The 18,590-nt window shown below is 45.4% G+C and overlaps 3 protein-coding genes across 8 annotated transcripts; 1 reads left to right on the top strand and 2 right to left on the bottom strand.

Moving 5' to 3' along the window:
- Window positions 1-6,738: 6,738 nt before the first annotated feature.
- LOC128753753 (protein Wiz-like) lies at window positions 6,739-11,984 on the bottom strand. Of its 4 annotated transcripts, none has more exons than XM_053855810.1 (9): window positions 11,832-11,984; window positions 10,821-10,880; window positions 10,093-10,548; window positions 9,268-10,020; window positions 8,496-8,810; window positions 8,199-8,413; window positions 7,963-8,134; window positions 7,741-7,894; window positions 6,739-7,472 (listed from the first exon to the last, which is right to left on the bottom strand). In XM_053855810.1, the coding sequence occupies exons 2-9, from the start codon at window positions 10,831-10,833 to the stop codon at window positions 7,328-7,330; spliced, it is 2,223 nt and encodes a 740-aa protein (XP_053711785.1). In that variant the 5' UTR covers window positions 10,834-10,880; window positions 11,832-11,984; the 3' UTR covers window positions 6,739-7,327. The 4 variants fall into 4 exon arrangements, with proteins under 4 accessions (XP_053711785.1, XP_053711783.1, XP_053711786.1 ...); XM_053855808.1 differs by lacking the exon at window positions 11,832-11,984 and adding an exon at window positions 11,226-11,295; XM_053855811.1 differs by lacking the exon at window positions 11,832-11,984 and adding an exon at window positions 11,226-11,295 and having other exon boundaries at window positions 7,981-8,134.
- LOC128753756 (peroxiredoxin-1-like) lies at window positions 11,673-14,576 on the top strand. The gene is made up of 6 exons (XM_053855815.1): window positions 11,673-11,777; window positions 12,488-12,602; window positions 12,667-12,820; window positions 13,138-13,260; window positions 13,635-13,765; window positions 14,175-14,576. The coding sequence occupies exons 2-6, from the start codon at window positions 12,500-12,502 to the stop codon at window positions 14,255-14,257; spliced, it is 594 nt and encodes a 197-aa protein (XP_053711790.1). The 5' UTR covers window positions 11,673-11,777; window positions 12,488-12,499; the 3' UTR covers window positions 14,258-14,576.
- A 28-nt stretch (window positions 14,577-14,604) lies between these two features.
- On the bottom strand, window positions 14,605-16,971 carry LOC128753755 (transcription factor JunB-like). Of its 3 annotated transcripts, none has more exons than XM_053855814.1 (2): window positions 16,843-16,971; window positions 14,605-16,626 (listed from the first exon to the last, which is right to left on the bottom strand). In XM_053855814.1, exon 2 carries the CDS (start codon window positions 16,586-16,588, stop codon window positions 15,704-15,706), a length of 885 nt encoding a protein of 294 aa, XP_053711789.1. In that variant the 5' UTR covers window positions 16,589-16,626; window positions 16,843-16,971; the 3' UTR covers window positions 14,605-15,703. The 3 variants fall into 3 exon arrangements, with proteins under 3 accessions (XP_053711789.1, XP_053711788.1, XP_053711787.1); XM_053855813.1 differs by having other exon boundaries at window positions 16,826-16,945; XM_053855812.1 differs by having other exon boundaries at window positions 14,606-16,945.
- Between the last annotated feature and the right edge of the window lie 1,619 nt (window positions 16,972-18,590).

The following is an 18,590-nucleotide window of genomic DNA, read 5'->3' as shown; positions in this document are numbered from 1 at the left end:
TGTATGGGGGATTAGTTTTGATCAAATATCTGTTGGTCAAGTCATTACTTATCTCCTTTACCAGTCGAGGCAGCAAGTGTGTAGCCCGGTCCCGTCCTTGTCCTCAGACCAGCTCGATCAAGAAGAACCCTTATGGGCTACCACTGACACATTTATGAGTGTGAAATATTGGGTAGAGTTGAATCGGTTGGCGGATATGGCATAAACTCAGCCGGGTGTGCAGTGAGGGGGCAGGGAAGTGATTCACGCAAATCAGCTTTGGCAAAATGACATTTAAGAGGCGGAAACAGGTTGACGTCTACATACGGCTCAAATGAGGATTCCGATAGATCTGTTTTCCTTTTTTGACCCCACTGTAAAAGGATATTGGTCTGCTCTGTCAGATTTATCCGCCTCTCGCGTCGTAAATAACAGGCCCTGCCGATACAGTCTGAGCTGACATCGGAGCGTAAACAGGATTCATCAGCAGAAAGTCATTAGTGTCACAGCAGCACGTCCACTAACTCACCGTGTCATCGATGCTCGGGTGACTTACACTGCCACTTACGCTGCCGTACATCTGGATCACTCATATATTGGGAGATGAACTAATCTTTGCGGATTGTTTTCAGGATTCTTCTCAGCATTTCGGGGAGCGACACCCCTGAAGGAGGACGAGCACACTGTGATCAATCTGAACGGACAAGCTGTTTAAGGAACCGCATGGGTCAGCAGAAGCCAGCTGGTACAAAACATGAACAAGAGCTAAACCAGTCAGGGTCAGTCTTCACAGTCTTCAGTTCCATATTTGGATCGTGACTTGACCTACAGATTATCATCACCTCAAGTGTTTGTGTGACACATTAAGAAGTCTAAGAAAGTAGCTAACAAAAACTCAGAACAAGGGGCTACAGGAGAAGAAAGGTTTGTTTTTTTTTAAGTTGGACAGAAGAACCGACTGTGAGGGTCTATAGTGCTAAAATATAGTCAAGGTTTGTGCAACCATTATTCAGATCTAGGCTAAATTGGTGTGAAACCAGCTAGATATTAAACATAAATGTTTCTGAGAAAAAGATACTGAAGTGAATAACTGCAGTGTGGGTGTAATTGATTTTATGTGTTTTTACACAAAAATGGCCACAAGCCAGCTGCATTTAGACACTTTTTGCCAAAGAAAATGAACAACTCAGGACATTTTATGTTTTGTTAGTTTCTATCATATTATATCATATTGTAATGCCACTGTGTGTGAAGCATTCTTCATGACTCAACTAAGATTTTCTCCTGAAGCCTCCATCACATATTCATGCTGAAGAAATGGAGGATGCATGAGGAACATGGAAATGATAAAATGGGTCATATAAACTGACCTTAAAGATGTTCATGTTTCAACATGAATACAACTCTGGAGAGAAACACATGCTGATGAGAGAAATGACCAACATCTCACCTCAAATGCAAATGTTCCGTATTGATTGTTTTCTGAATTCCCCTCATGTGATGGATCACAGTCTCCAAAGAACATTTTTGCCAATTCATGTGTGGAAATGAGGAGAGAACTAAAGACGCTCTGATGAAGCTGGAGTTGTGGTGAGTAAAGACCTCTAGTGTAGTGAATTGAGGTATTGATGTCGAAATAATGGAAGTCAATCCATCTTCACTCTAAACAGAAAAGATTATTTTCATTGTCAGTCATTTTGGTCAAGTTTATTTGGCAGTCAGATATCACACAGTGGCCAGATACAGTAAAGGGTTGCCGGTTCCTAGAACTTGGAGATTGGTAAAAAGGTTTTTTAAAAATGGATTGATGGATAAAGAGAAGTTCAGCAAGAAAAAAATGATGGATTGGTAAGAGACAAACAAATGGAGGGAAGGATAAAAGGTAAGGTAAGGTTAATAAGAAAGGCAAAGGTAAGTCAGGATCAATGGGCTGACTGATGGATGGAGGGATGGATTGATGGATTTGGTATAAGACTAATAAAAAATGGGAAAAGATGGATTGAAAATGCTGAGACCTAAGAAGGTGGAAGGAAGGAAGGAAGGAAGGAAAGAAGGAAGGAAGGAAGGAAAGGAGGGAAGATGGATGGAAGGAAGGGAGCAAGAAGGACAAAAGGAAAGACAGAAAGATGAAGGAAGGAAGAAGGACAAAAGGAAAGCCTGAAGGAAAGACGGAGAGATAAATGAAGGAAGCGAGCAAGAAGGACAAAAGGAAAGACCGAAAGATGAAGGAAGGAAGAAGGACAAAAGGAAAGCCTGAAGGAAAGACGGAGAGATAAATGAAGGAAGAGAGCAAGAAGGATAAAAGGAAAGACAGAAAGAAGAAGGAAGTAAGAAGGACAAAAGGAAAGACTGAAGGAATGATGAATGGAAGGACAAGAGAAAGGACAGAAGGAATGAAGGAATGCAGCAAGGATGGAAGGAAGTAAGGAATTAAGGAAGGAAGGAACGATGGAATGCAGATGGGCAGACAGACAGTGAGATTCACAGACAGGCAGGAAATGTGATTATCTGATGACCTTAGAGGCAATGACGTTCTGCGGTTCTGCGTCGTCTCAGATCGTTCAGGTTGACTGACATGAGATGGCAGAAATTATTTGTAGGATGGTGATTGATCTATCCGTTTTTAACCTTTACTCCACCCAATTCCCACACAGTGTCCAGCCAAAAATAGGAGACAGATCACGCAGAGGAGCAAAACCCTGTGGCATCATTTCTGCAGCACGATGATGTTTCATATTACTTTGTTGCTGGCTTCCAGAGGACGATGTTCCTGCAAGATCTGGTGTCACTCTGTCCTGCTGTGGTGGATCAAAACTGGGATTTGTTTGTCAAGCCAAGGTTCATGGGATGAATGCAAATTCACAGTTCGACATTCTGGTTTGCTGATTGCAACCCTGCTAGACGTGAAAGTGTGTGCAGTGAGAACCATGTGAGTCCTCTCTGCTGCTGGACGCATGACAGAGGTCGCTGTCACCTCTGTCATGCGTCCAGCCTGAACATAGTGGTCCAAACATCCCCACCGAGCCGGACTGCAGTAATGTAGTCATTTTTGTTTCATTAATAATGCAGGTGTAACACAATCGCTGCTGGACGTTCGCACAAATCTGTGTAAAACAAAACCTGGACATGCACAATACTTTACACCCCGAACAGTCAGTAACAAATCTGCTGACTCATGACGACGTGATCATTTATAGATCTCTGACTTTGACTGCTTCTCCTTTTACGTCACCAGCAGAAGAAGTAGACATGCAAAACACATTCATTTGGAAATATGTGAGGCTTCCAATTTAACCGGACCTGCTCAGTGATCAATGGTATCAGAAGTGGGATGGCCAGGGGGAGGAAGTGAGTTGGTGAAGCACCAGTGGGAGCGGAGTGATAGAGATTCACAGAGCCACAATGGCGACTTCTTCAGTGAGATAAAGAGGTTTCATTTCCCGTTAGGGCGGGGCTTTCACGCCTTCACATTCTGCAGTTATGTCCCCAAAGCATGACTCAAAAACGGCACAAGAAAATGGTCATGTTGAACCCAAATATTGATGATGGGAAGATGAACTATCGAGATATTGGAAGAGACCGAAAGTGTTGCAGCTCCGCTGTCTGTGGAATCTCCCCATGACAAAGTGGGAGGCTCTTTCATTTGGCAGGAACTTTTTCGGAGTAAACTGGACAAAGCACCCGAGACAGCAGAGGAAAGTTGTGGGAATGGATGGAGCGCAATTCAAATTAGTTGAGACCCAGAACAACCTGTTGAATGGCACTTGAATCCCGCGTAGCATTCCCTAGGAACACGGTCCTGATCTCTTAGTGACCAGACGAGTCCCACCGATCCATCACTGCAGTAGGCAGAGGTCAGAGTGAGGGCGAAGTTGGAAACATCAACTTCATCAATGAAGGCTGACGGCTGTTTCCCTCCAAGTGCTGCTCATTAACAGTGAACGAGTCCCAGCGGAGCGTTGGCGTGACGTGAACCGATGATGGAACGGGTTCAGCGCAGACGGAGATGGAAATAGATCGTGAATAATCCTTCCTCCGCAGCAGCAGGACCGATCCGACTCAGAGAGAGGCTTCACTCGAACCCACACATGCAGACCAGCTCATTCAGTAATTCACTTTAAAAATATACGCACGCTCCATATAAATCACTGAACAATAAATGTATATATTTCATCATAATATGGATAATCAATGTTCATTTTCTATATTATACGATTGTTTTTTTTGTATAATAGAGGACTTCTTGCACATAGAAACCCTTGCACATGATCACTTTGTTACATCTAAGTATTTCGATAAGTATAAGAAAAAAAAAAAAGTATATAAGTATAATATAATAAGTATAAAAATAACAACGTAAAGGGTGTTATTAAACATACATCAATGAGATTTGAACTCCACATCACATTTAAAATTAAAAATGAACCAATTTAAAACACTATTTCAGCTGCTTACGTTACATTGTTGAGTTGGTTCAGGCATCTCATGAGGATGTCCCCCGGACGCCTCCCTTTCGGAGGTGTTTCAGGCACGGCCAGCTTGGAGGAGTCCAAAGGTTCGACCCAGGACCAGGCGGAGGGACTATATCTTTACTCTGGCCTGGGAGCATCTCGGGATTCCCCAGTTGGAGCTGGTGAATGAGGCTGGATGAGGCTGAATGGATGGATGGACGTTGGTTTGGGGTGAAAACAATTTGTTCAATTCTTTTGAGGTTGAAAGGATAAAGCGGTAATAGTTGAGTCATTGTGTTCCAACTCTCTCGGTCACGTACAACCCACCTCCCCCCAGACATCGAGAAGGACAAGAGAGAAAAGAAAGACGTTTTTCACTGAAGAGGTTCTGGTCCGAAGGGCAGAATATGCTGATGCGCTGCTTCTCAATGAGCATGTACTTAAAGGAAGAATGCACAAGAGGACGGACCCAGTTCAGCTGAGAGATCTGGTGTCCATTTAGTGGCAATAAATGATGATGGAAATGTTGAACTGGACATTAGAATAATGAGCCGGAATCTGGAGACGATGAGAAGATCCACCATTAACTTATGCTTCCATCAAGAAAAGAGAAGAGTCTTCATTTTTATACGAGGAAATGTGTTTGTCCTTCACAGCGGTGACCTCCCCAGAAACAACACTGATGATGACCGATTCCATAAATCACTCAAAGGAGCAGCTTGTTTGGGAGCATTTCATTCCTTTCTTCAGCAGAAAGTACCTTCTCTAAAATGCATTCCAGTTTCAAAATTGTAGCACAAACATTTCTGTTTGACCTCATTTAGTCTCAAAACTTCTCCAACAAACGGATCGTGTGACGTTCTGGAACCAGAGCAGAGTCGTACCTCCTTCTTTTACATGCTGTGAGGACATGAGGAGGATGTAACTTGTAACAACTGTATCTTCCTCAGTTAACACTTTAGATGGGGGAACAATTGATAAAGTAATTCCTTGCTTATTTATGGTTAATGCTTTGTAATCATGGTGATGTGTAGAGTCAACTTTCGGTGAAAATCTAGCCAGTCTTAACAATTAATGCTTTATAATGATTAAATACGGGATAATGTGCAGCCAATATTCACCTCAATAAGTAGTTTAGGGTTCTAGCAGCTTTTTTAAAAACAATAATTCGACCAGTATCTTCGTATCACTTAAATAAACAGCCTCCTTGTTGGTGCAAGGCTCCATTTTCTTCAGGAGTTCAAGATCAAGATCAAGTCAATCCAAGCTACTCAACTAAATATTCCACGTAAATTGAGCACTAACTGTATTTGGAATGAACAATTACATTGTGTGTATGCTTGACCTTCACAAGGTCAAAGGGCAACATCAGGTGTTTGCTGGTGTCTATCCCGCCGTGGGTTAGTTTTCACTTATTCATTAGTTTGCACTTTTCATTATTATTCAATTCATCATTAGTATACAGTATATCATTATATTATTTTTAATGTATTCATTCATCTTCAGAAGCACTTACAGGAAAACCAGCCTCCAATGTTTTGGACTAGTGAGTAGATGAGGTATCATGAAACAGTATTGCAACGTTGATAAAATAGCACCTTGAGTTTCCGAGGCCACTAGATGGCGCTCATGGTTTAGAAATGCTGTGAGGTTTCATTCAATTAGTTGCTGCAAGTCCAAACATTTTTACAGCAGACTGCGCCATCTGGTGGCCTCTGAAAATCAGGACACTGTTTCATGAAACCTCAACTTTACATCCAACACTAGTCTGGACATACAGCGGTACCTCGGTTCTCTACCACAATCCGTTCCTGACGGCCGTTTGAGAAGCAATTTGTTGGAAATCTGAATCGATTTTTCCCATTACAATGAATGGAAAAAGAAATAATGTGTTCAAGGAGTAGGAGTGAATGTAGAGTGTCTGCTGCAGGTGGGCTGTTCCTCTATGTGTGTGGCCGCTGCATGTGGGAGGGGTTGCCGAGTGAGTGACGTCTCTCCAGAAGTGAAGAGGTGCCCGGTGCGTGTCCAGCTCTGAATGTGCGCTTCTGTGCAGTTTGGCTGTGACAAAGTCATAAACCAAGTCACGCTCTGTCCCAGACTCGCCTCATCCCTGTCCCAGCTCCAGCCCACAACAGGACATCAAACCCTGGAGTGGTGTGGAGAGCGAGCACCTCCCCTGTGACACTCTACCACGGTCCAGTGTGGAGACAGGAAAGGTTTTACACCTCAATATGAAGAAACGGGACACGTCTGCATACAGAATTGTGTTACACACAATAACAAAGCGCACGTTATGTTTTTTCCGGCTTTTTTCTGGGGCGTTCGAGTTCTGGATTTTCGTTAAAAATCCGACGCAAAAAAATCTTGAAATTTTTGTTCGAACTCCGGGACGTTCGAAAACCAAGGTACCACTGCATTACCAGGAAGAAGCAGTAGATGACAACCAATAAGGTTCATGGAGAAGGACACAGATTTTATTTATATTCACCTTGAGTGATCCATCATTATGGACATGGCAGCTGGTGATACTTCAGACGACTTTAAAAAAAAGTTTGTTCACAGAGTTTCACAAAAGTTCAAGTTTAAATACAGAGCAAGTTTTTAAAATCCCTACATATTTAAAAACAAGCAGACATGAAGCAGAAGTACAACTTGTTTCACAAATATCTTCACATGATGACGACTACAAATACTTCTCTACAAAACAAAAAAACAGGATGAAACTGACACATCACAACACCTGATTCAATCGAAAATGTGTCACAGTGAAACGGTCGCCTCGTAAACTTTTAGGAGAGTTTCTTTTACATCAGAATAGTCTGAGCAGCCTGAGAGGAGCACAGCTGGTTTTTGTTCATCGACTTGTGCTTAGAAGAAACCTTTGGTCATGAGCGGCTCTAGACAGCCACTGGGTTGATGAGAGCGGGAGTGACTGGAGGAGAAGCTTTGCCTTTGTATCCCAGTGTCAGGATGTGCTGCTGCAGGTGGGTGATCCACTGCTCCTGCACTGACAGTGGGCCTTCGAACACTCGCTCACAGAACCTTGCAGGGAACAGGGAGGAGAAACTAATTTGGATGACCAAAAGAACGAGGAGACTTTGGGGCAAAAACAATGAAAGTGGCACGTTTCAGAAGAGTAAATAAATTGCGACACCTACTGAGTTTTGCCAGTCGTGTTTTATGTTAAATGGCGCCATCACGCGGCGTTTAGCGGTACACTTTTTTTTCAAAGTGACTTTTTATTGTTGAAATAAATGCATATTAGATGAATTCCAAATGATAAATGCACTCAACAGGGCAAGTGACTAACCTGCATTTGAGTGTGTAGACTTTTCCCACCAACTTGACCAGAGGTGTGAGTGGAGGTTTGGGCAGCATGGCAGGGATGCCTCCGGTCCGAGGTGGAGGCTGAGAGCCAGACTCCCGACTTCTATCCCCCACTGGTGTCTTTTTAGGAGGATGAGCTGCGGAAAGACGAATATGAGATTTTCATGCTCCGAATCTGTGATACTTGCATCTTTGAATCCCTTACCCCTCTGTGAACGCACACCTTGGTCAAAGTGGATTTTGGTTGTCAGCGTGAGACTGTGAGGTCTGGACGAACCCGCAGCGCCTCCTCGTGGTGACTTCAGCTCTGGCGCTTCGGGGCCGCTGACACCTAACGAATCTGTCTCTGAGGAGGATGCTGTCGCACTTTTGTTGGACTGAAATAGAAAAAATAGAAACCGATCAGCTGAACCCACTTCACCCAAAAGAAGCTCTTCCTACCTTTTTGATGTACAAGTCTCCCATGCGATAGCGCCGCATCACAGCCGCCACTTTGGTCGGGTCCCTGCGCATGATGTCTCTAAGGAATTCAATCGGCGAGTTGGCCCCTTCCGACTTCCATTCGGAGAGGCCCAACTGACGGAGGTGGGCCCGGGCGTGACTGGCCAGGGCTTTGCGGTTCTCAAATTCAAACCCACAAAGTTCACAGGTTTTATCTACGCCAAGAAAGAGGGGTCCAGTCGCATCAGCTATGACGTCACAACCACAGTGAAAGCCACTTCATATGAGAAACCTCACCAACAGGAGCTGCTCCACTCTTAGCAGGCGAAGAGTTCTCTTTCATGGAGAAATTGAGGGGTGAGGAGTAGGGGTTGGAGGACTGCTCCGCGGACTGTTGCTGGTCCAAAGTCTTAAGGGCCGAGGAGTCCCATGTGGGTGTGCCGTCTTCACTTTGAGCCATGAACTCTCTGAGCAGCTCCAGCGGCGATGTGTTGATGGACCAGGTGAGGCCGAGCTGGCGCAGGTGGGAGCGGGCGTGACAGGACAGAGCTTTGCGAGTCTCAAACAGCTGACCGCAGTAATTGCAGAGGACTGTTGGTGGGGACTGGTCTTCTGTGGAGGACAAAGCTTCTGAATCAAAGCAGGACATCAACAATAGCAATGACAGGTCATCCTTTGAAACATAAACAGACAATTGTATCTACATAGCAGAATCCATTTGGTAACTGGGTCAACCATTTTATCTGTAAACATGAATCAGAGCTAGCAGATCACTGTGGCTGGAAAAGCAGTTTGGCTTGGATGACGATACACATAGGAAGGGAGCGACTCTAAACTTAAGTGGACTTGTTATATTGGCATATTAATGGAAAAAAGTTGGGGTAACGGCCATTTAGTTTTGAAGTTGACCATGAAATGTATAGCAATGAGCTATTGCTATATGAACTATACTGAACAATCACCAACAATTTTTCGACTGTATTTTTATGCTTGTTTCTTGTTCTTATGTCGCACATTTCTACTAACCCCTAGCACATTTTAGATAAGAAAAAAGGTGCCCATATAATACCTGCAGTGATAGTATTTGCGGGAACAGCATCCTCTGTTGATATCCGACAGCTGCTGACCAGTTCCTTCGATGGTGACACCTCCATGTCCACAGGTTCCTGCTTGGGCTTTCTCTGAAGGGGGTCGACTGCTAAGCGGAAGCCTTTTTTAGCTTTCGGAGGTCGGGGCGTCACGCCTTGAGTTGGCTTTGTCGGACTTGGACACGACGAGGGAATGGAGGTGTGAGAATGACCTGGATCAGGGGAAAGAGGTGAAGGTGCAGGAGAGGATGGCGAGTCCGATTGTGTGCGTTTTAAAATGCCACTATGGACCAGCTCCTGCATGGTGCTGATGGCGGTGCCCTCTCCCACCAGATACAGCAACCCCATCTGCCGCAGGTGAGAGCGGGCGTGGCTGGCCAGTCCTTTGCGGTTTCCAAACTCCTCTCCACAAAAGATACATTTGCAGTCCTTGGATGTTTTACTCTGTTTGCTTGGAGGCGACATGAGTTCGGATGTGGGTTCAGGAGAACGTTTAGGAGAGGGTTTAGAAAGAAGAGGAGCTCCAAGCAGCTCTGTCTCTTTGGAGCTGAGTAGCTTGTGATCCTCACTCTCCATGACGTTGCTGAGAAACTCAATAGGATTCCCTTTGACAGCACTTGGTGGAATTCCTAGCTGTCGTAAGTGAGACAGAGCGTGACGGGAGAGACCCTTGCGGGATTCAAACCAGCAGCCGCACATCTGGCAAACGTGGACTTCATCATCTTTGTCTGATGCTACAAATGCAGAAAACAACATTTTCAGTTGAGCAGTTTAATACCTTGTCAAAATAGTGAAAGCAGACAAACCTAGCGTGATGGGAGCATCGGTTTCCAGCGGGGCCCAGAATGGCTTCAATTGTTTGCTTCCTTCAGGTCCGGCAGAAGGAGATGACGGCAGGATCGGGGAAGTCCACAGACTTGATCCGGCCTGTGTGCTTGTCGCGACTTTACTTTTCACCTTGGAAGTGGGTGTTTTGCTATTATTGCTTTTTAAAGAGGTTCTAGATCCTTTTTGGGCTGACTTTTGAGAGGAAGTCCGAGGTTGAGGGGAGTCAGGCAAGGGCTCCTTCAACTTTAAATTGGTGAGGTCTCCCTCTCTGTCCTCCATGAGTTGATATAGGAGCTCGATTGGAGCTCCGCTGCTGTCTGACATCGTCACACCGAGCTGCCGGAGATGCAGTCTGGCGTGGCTGGAGAGACCACGTCGCGTCTCGAAATGCGTTCCACAGAACTCACAAGTGACCGCTGCTGCTGTGGGGCCCTCTGTTGATGACAGTACACAACTTTAGGACCCAGAATAGGTTGAGTTACAACAAGAGGAAGTGTTCATTCAAGTAACTGTTAGTAAAAAAGACTTGTGATTTCTACATCACCAGAATCAAGATAGTCAAATTTAATGTATCACTGTTCTAAAATCATTCACTCTTAACAACAACATCAATGTCTTACACAATGCATCACACAAACCTTCCAAAACATGCAAATGTGGTGCGCTCTAAGATACAACTCCAGTATTAGAATGAATCGGTTCTCACCCACTGGATCCATCTGTTAACGTGATATTGACGGCGTTGTGGGTTGACTTTCGAGGAATCCTGTAATAAATCAAGGACATAAAAATAACAATACACACTCCCGCTTTCAACTTTCGATCCGCTCTATGAAACTCTTTGCACAAAAAACGTGTGGACTCAAATAACAAGCGACCTCATTTATATCGGATCGGACTCACAATGCGTGATGAATTTCAAAATAAACAAGGGTTAAGCATTGGAAGGCAGTGAAGATGCCCCTTTTGTTGCGCTGAACAAGCATGCTAAGATGCTAAAACACATTTGCGAGGTAGAGCATTCGTGGATCGGAAAATCCTCCACACCGAAATCTGTCACAATTACTAGTGCGACTGAGTGACATCGAGAACATTCCAACAGCTGTCTTACCAGTCCGTGCACTTTATTCGAAATGTTTAAAACGGCAACGGCAAAAAACGATAAGAGGAAGTGATCTATGTTGTACCGGTAAAATGGATTCATTTTCAAAGTAAAAGCCTGCGGACTTCCACATTCTTGAGACGTAAATATGTTTTACAGGCGACATAGTTCCGTTACAACCCAATGGCGCTGTGTAATTTTATTGTGCATGTCGTCATCTGATATTAAAATTCGAGGGCTCATGTCCAGAGTGTAATATTGTAGCGCAGGGTCGTCCCTCACGCCATCGAACCAGTCGAGTTAAATTTAACAAAAACAGTGGTACGCACACTACAAAATGATCCAGCATTGACAAACTAAATTTAAAAAGCTGAATCAAAACACGACTGTTGACAAGTAAAAACTACAATCACGTTTTGTTCTGAAGGCGGTGTGCGTCACGTCCCGTAGCCGCCATTAACCCCGCCCACCTCCCGCACTCATCCCACTCCAGTCCTGCTCGTCTTCTCCTCCTTCCTCAGCAGGACGACTCACTCCTCCACTCGTCATCCATCCAGGCAGGTGGGTGAAGTTTCAAATTAAAGTCCGTCACGCTCCGGTATGTGTTGCACTTACCACCAAGGATGGGTTCGCGAAAACCCGGCTAGCTCGGAGAAGCTAACACAGAGCCGTGCAATGCTGGGCGAGTCACTCACTCCTCGGTACTTGGGCCAGATTCTGGCTCTTTCTTTGTTCCGGTGCGGCCAGTGACAGCCGGCTGCTCGACTCTTTGTTCCTCCGCTGCTGCACTCATGCAGAATTCCTCGGCTTTTACGATTCAAAACACGTGCATCGCCGACAATGGCTGTTGATGCTTCGACTGCTGCATCGTGGCTACGGATCTGTAAATGTTTAACCAAGTTCAGATTCTCGCGTCGATGAAAGCGCTTAAAAAATAGTAAAACCAAACGTAAAGCACATTCTTTAGCAGAGTTCTCACTTGAGATTCGGCTGCTGGCGGTTATATAATTCCCAAACGAGCCGTTGTTCCCCGCTGGCGCAACATGACTTGCATGTGACTTGTTTGGATGATCAAGCGCATTAGCACCGTCCTGCAGGGCAGAAAAACTGGTCGACTCCAAGCGTCTCAGCAAATGCTTGTTTCTTAGTCTATTATCTAGCATGGACAGTTTTTTTTAACGGGGCTATGACTTCAACCCTTGGTCCCACCCTCGACCTTATCTGTGATCAGTCAGAGCCTCTTCTGGAGCCTTGCTTTTTATCTCTTTCAGTCCACTTGCACCATGTCTGCGGGAAACGCTAAGATCGGTCAACCTGCCCCAGACTTCTGTGCCACCGCTGTGGTGGGCGGACAGTTCAAGGATATCAAACTGTCAGACTACAAAGGTACAATAGTGCACAACTGTCTTGAGGATCCTGTTTGCTGATTTCAGTTGTTTCCCAATGACAGGGAAGTATGTGATCTTCTTCTTCTACCCACTGGACTTCACCTTCGTCTGTCCCACTGAAATCATCGCCTTCAGTGACAGAGTGCAGGAGTTCCGCAACATCAACTGTGAGGTGATCGGCTGCTCTGTGGATTCACACTTCAGCCACTTGGCCTGGTGAGGGTTTTCACGCAAACATAGTACGTCATATGAATTGCTTGGTAAAAGCCTATTAACATTATAATTAACAAGTTTAACAGTCGTTAAGGGGTTAGATACAGCTGTTAGTTTTAAGAGGTTGAAGTAAGACCTCCGTCTTATGTCACAAGACACGGCCTCCATGCTCCTGCCCCTTATCAGCCACAGCTCCTCACGTCTCTGTCTCACCTGATAACAGTGTTCTTGATCGAAAGTTCTGGATGGCATGAGTTATAAAGGATGTAAACAGCTGGAAGTGTAACTAGGACATTTCCTAAATGCATTTCCTCTCACAGGACCAACTTGCCGAGGAAGCAGGGAGGTCTTGGCCAGATGAACATCCCTCTTGTGGCCGATCTGACCAAGAGCATCTCCAGGGACTATGGTGTGCTGAAGGAGGATGATGGCATTGCATACAGGTTTCCTAGACTTTATTTTTATCGTTCAAATTCGAGTGCCAAGTGTGGCGAGAGTCAGACCGTCGTATCCGCATAAGAGATAAATTTGGCTTTTTCAGACACTCACTCCAATACATCTTAAAAAATATTGTTATAAATAACACAAACTCTTCAGTTGCTCTCCCTTTATATGGAGGAGCGAATGGCTGTCGCTATCATTGTGTTGCCGGCAGTTGAGAAGCGTGTCAGCAACACAAGTTTCATGTTTTGTACTAATGTTTATTTAAGCCTGAAGCAAACACTTGATTCTTAATGAAGCTCATTCGGATTCAACAGTCATGTTGTGGCACCTGCACAGCCTATAATTAATCAGCTATTTGGACTTTGGCTGTCAGGGGTCTGTTTGTGATCGACGACAAAGGCATCCTGAGGCAGATCACCATCAATGACCTCCCTGTGGGCCGCTCTGTGGACGAGACTCTTCGCCTGGTGCAAGCGTTCCAGTTCACGGACAAAAACGGCGAAGGTGGGTAGTGGGACCGTGACACATGTTCTGGTGTTCAAAACAAAGTGGGTCATTGGCTCACATGTTGACTCGGTTTGTCGTATAAGTAAACGCTATGGATGTTAAAGGTCGTGTTTAACGTTTGGGTGTTCGATTCCTGCTTTGCTCACAGTGATTTATACATGTTGACCGTGAGTACCAGTCCGTACTGAAACAAGTGGAGAATCATGCTATTTCTAAGGTCAAGTCCACATGAAAATTGTCATATGCAAAACGTCTGTCACAGTTCTAGCTACCGCGCCAGTTTATTGCAGTCGATGCCCTCAGTTCAGTCGGTGAACTGTATAGTTCATCACATTGTCTCCTAGACTTTGTCCTCAGTGTATAGTTCACTGTCATCTGCTGACAATTGTTTGCTCTGCTCCTTTAGTGTGCCCCGCTGGCTGGAAACCCGGCAGCGACACCATCGTCCCCGACGTGGACAAGAGCAAAGACTACTTCTCCAAGCAGTAGACATCCAGACCGTAGCACTGACCTCACATGAGAGATGTCCTTGTGAAGCAGCTGTCAGCTCACCTCTTTTACAGTTCTGATTTGAAAGGAAAGTATTTTGTTGCAAGTCTTATATTTGTATGTCCAAAATACAGCCAGTGGGACAGCCTTGTAGTCTCAAGCACTGAAGAATGAACCGTACTGTTTTTCAAAAAACGAAAAAAAGTTGCATTTCCTCACAGTTTGTTTCTTTCTAGCGTCGGTAAATAAAGCAGTTGTAACTCGCTTTCACTGCCTCTTATATCCACTTGGGGGCGACGTTGTATTAAACAGATAAATGCTGCGTAAAATTTCATTGAAATGTCTGAGACAACCATAACTTTAGGAGCACTTTATTCGGTACCTACTCTTTTGCGCATTTCACATTCCCCCGCGTACCTCAAGTCGACTAGGATCTAAACAGAAGAATATGGTAGACACCTTTTTGTGACCCTTATTTTTTTTTTGTTTTTACATCAGTGTAAACAGCTGGATTTTTGCTCTCACAGTCTGTCATTTTTGACTATTAAATCACTTTTGATATAGATACTGACCACTGACCGGTAAGACATTAGACATGGAACGGTTTAAATGGCTTCAAGTTATTCATCCTTTCAAACAAGATCGAAGCAGAACACTCTTCAGTTAACACCATGATCTCTGCCCTATTTCTTGTAAACAAACTCTGGAAGTTTCCCGCCTCCGTATTCCTATTAACTCATCAGTTCTCCGCAACTGAGTTCAGCTGTAAACGAAGGGGAAAACTCCCGTGGTCTGAAACAAAAACCACGAAATAAAGGCGTCTTGCGTTAGGTACACACCCGTTCACACACACTTGACGGGTGAAGCAGGAGGGAGTTCCCGGAAACTTCAGTAGATACGCGTTGACCATAAAAGGAGTGGCACGTACGTCACACACGGAAACTGTCGCGCGCGCTTGACGTCAACACACTTAAGTGTCGAAACTACCGCTGTCGTAAATAATCACATTTCTTATGCGCGTCCAGAGGTGAATTGCTTCTTTGACAAGTATAATACCGTGTCTCTGTTAAGTTTAAGATCGCAATGACGCCTTTAACTTAATATATGAAGATAGTTATTTAATTTTCTAAACTGACGCCGCAGGTGTAAACATAAGAAAATACCGTGTTTGACTGTTCATGAAGGAAACGACACAACCGTTCATTACTTGTGTTTTACTTAAATATGTATAATGTACACGTAAAAAGGAGTCCGGCTCAATTTGGCAGACACAAATAAGTTACATCATGGGTCAAAAAAAATGTAAACAGGACAGTAAAAGACACTTTTATAAAACAAAAATGTCCCAAGTGTTAAACGTGGTCCAGTTCTGGTATTCAGACTGTGTTAGAGGACGTCGTTGTTTGTGTATCAGTGCAGTTGTTCAGAGTCCAGTGCTTGGTTTCTTCAGTAAGACTTCACTTTGGGCGCCAGCATGAGCTGACAGCCGCTGCTCACGTGCGTCATGACCTTCTGTTTGAGTTGGGCCACTTGTTCTCGGAGCAGAGTCGCCGTGTTCGACAGTCCCGCGTTGTCTGATTTCAACAGCTTCACTTTGTCCTCCAGGCGAGCGATGCGCTCCAGCTTGCGCCGCCGGCACTTGGACGCCGCGAGCCGGTTCCTCAGCCGCTTCCGCTCCGCTTTCATGCGCTCCTGGTTCTCCAGGTCAACCGGGGACATCGGGGGGGAGCTGTTGTCGCTGCTCAGCATGTCCGGCACCGTCTGCGGCTCCTCTTTCAGCCCCGCGAAGCGCTGCGCGTGGATCCCGGCTCCCGAGTGCTGGAAGTGGTGGGAGCCGTGCGCAACCGGCTGCGGATGCTGGTGGTACTGGTGGTGCGGCAGGTAGCTGATGGTGGTGGAGGGGTAGCTGACGGCCGAGCTCATGCCGGGGTTCGTGGCGCAGCTGTTTAAAGTCGTGTACTCGAGCGGCTCTGGTGGCATCGTCGACCCGAATACCGACGCGGAACAGGAGACGCCGCCGGCCCCGATGGACACGTTGGGGGGAGCCATGTGGTTCATCTTGTGCAAGTCGTCCAGAGCCTTGACAAAACCCTCCGCGAAGCCCTCTTGCTCCTCCGTGATCCCGCGGTTGTAGAGATACTGGCTGGGGGTCGGCGTCGTAGTGATGAGCCCGTTGCTGTTCTGGATGATCAGCCGCTCCAGTTCTGGGGAGGCGAGCTTCAGGGAGCCCACTTCCGCCGAGCCCGCCGGGAAGAAGTCGCCCTCGCAGGAGCGCAGCTGCTGCGTCTTGAAGTTCGAGCTCCGGTAAGACTCGGGGAAGTTCAAGTTCATATTCTGCTTGAGCAACTTGTAGTCAGTCAGTGCCGCTCCTGGATGGCCATAAGCAGAGAGAAACGAGTCGTCATAAAAAGGCTGTTCCATCATTGTGGACATCATTTAAACTCAACAGTCAAATAGTCTTCAGCGATCCAAATGACTCAATCTCCGGTACAAAGTCCCGCAGTATTATTAGAGTGAAGGAAAAAAAAAACAGAGCAAAACTTCCAAAATAGTGGAACTTTACTGTACCAAGTCGTCGCTTGTACCTTCACTGTGAATCAAAGCGTAGTCCAGTGACTATTTGGGACGCGTTCATTCCACTGCGGAGCGGGTGAGGCTGCGGAGCTCTGCGCTCTCCTCGGAGCTCGGATAAAGTGACTGGCAGCTCACGAGCTCCGTCGCTTTTATATCAACAGGATGGACACGAGCGCAGCAACTTGCCGCGCGGCAAGTCCCGTGCGCTGATTGGCTCCCCGCCGCGCACAACCCGCCTTCGGCATAATAGATGACGTTATTGCCAGGAAGCGAAAGGGTAAACAAGACCAGACCTGAGGGCGAACCCAGGTAGCACAGGTGGGCCAACGGAACCGGCGCGAGCTCACGCCAACACTTCTAGCGCACGGTTACTACTGCCCTCACAAAGTCGCACGGTCAAGTCAGCAGCTGGTTCGACTGGAGTCCATGTACAACCTGATATGTCAGGGTAGAAGCGGGTGACACTCGGCCGGATTTATGTTCCTCGGTCCATATTTGGAGATGGTGACGCACCCGTTCCTCAGTGGGAAATGCGGGAAGACAATCCCCTTTTGGCAAAGCTTCATTACCTCATGGAGTAGTAAACTTCATTGAAGTCTAGATGGTGTCGGTCTTTCTGTCCAACAGTGACGAAACGGCATTTAACGAGAAAAAAAAGAAAGCAACGCTCAGTGTAAAACAATATGTCTTTAAATGATGTGTAAACAAAAACAATGAAGTTTAATAACCTTTATCTTATTTTGTGCATTAACAAGCAAATAATTATGGTGACAACCCACAAATTAAATTGATTTAAAATAGGCAAACACATGATGTACATAGAAAGAAATATTCTCATATGGCTGATAATGTGAGAAATGATATGTTTAAAATGTGTCAGTGCTTTAATATAGTTTTGTTGTTATTGTTATTATTTTCAGAATGAAAATGACGCCGATACTGGTGGTGTTCCCATCCACTTCATTATATGAGGTCAGGTCGCAGGGGCAGCACTCGAAGTGAAGAGTCCCTGACCACCTCTTCTCCAAGTTCAAGTGCATTGCAAAACAAATTCCCATAAACAAAACAAAACTGTCAAAGTAAATTTGTTGATTGTTGCTTTTGCCTCATGAAATTTGTTCTGCACTTCTCAGCATCTGCATTGTTCCATCTTTCATGCCCTCAGTTGGTGACATAATACCAGGAAATGCTCTCAGCTGTGGCCGTTGAAAAGATGTTACTGGTTTAATGGGAATATATATACTGTATATGCAACATTCCACAGCATATCTACATATATTTGTATCTCATCAGAGTATTTCATGTGCCATAGTGAATTTGAATGAACCACCTCACAGAGCAATGTTTTGGTTTTATTTACTTAGCCGCTTGTGATGTTGACTCCATGGTTACAGCCTTGCTATGAGGGATCCAAAAAGCAACCAATCACTTTGAACTGAACACCTGTTTGATAGAAGCACGTCTTGTCTTCTCTGTATGATAATGAACTCTGAATCACTTCCCACAGGGCCGTGCACCCACGCACGTTCAGTTCGTCTGATTCGGCTTTCCATTTCTTCTGTTTATACATTTCCTCGGGTCACAAGCGCCTGCTTGTCTCTGCGCCCCGATCTGGACAGGTATTTCGACTTCTTACCGCAACGAAACTTCATGCTTGACTAGTTGGTGTGTGAATTCAAGCAGAATTCCACCCAAGTCATTAAGAATTCACGCCAACAGCAGTTGAAACACTGAACAACTCTGGCCTTCAATGTTTCAT

The sequence above is a fragment of the Synchiropus splendidus genome, chromosome 2 (genome assembly GCF_027744825.2).
Source record: "Synchiropus splendidus isolate RoL2022-P1 chromosome 2, RoL_Sspl_1.0, whole genome shotgun sequence".
Classification (NCBI taxonomy): domain Eukaryota; kingdom Metazoa; phylum Chordata; class Actinopteri; order Syngnathiformes; family Callionymidae; genus Synchiropus; species Synchiropus splendidus.
The sequence above is the reverse complement of the archived record's forward strand: the minus strand, read 5'-3'. Positions and strand labels throughout refer to the sequence as shown.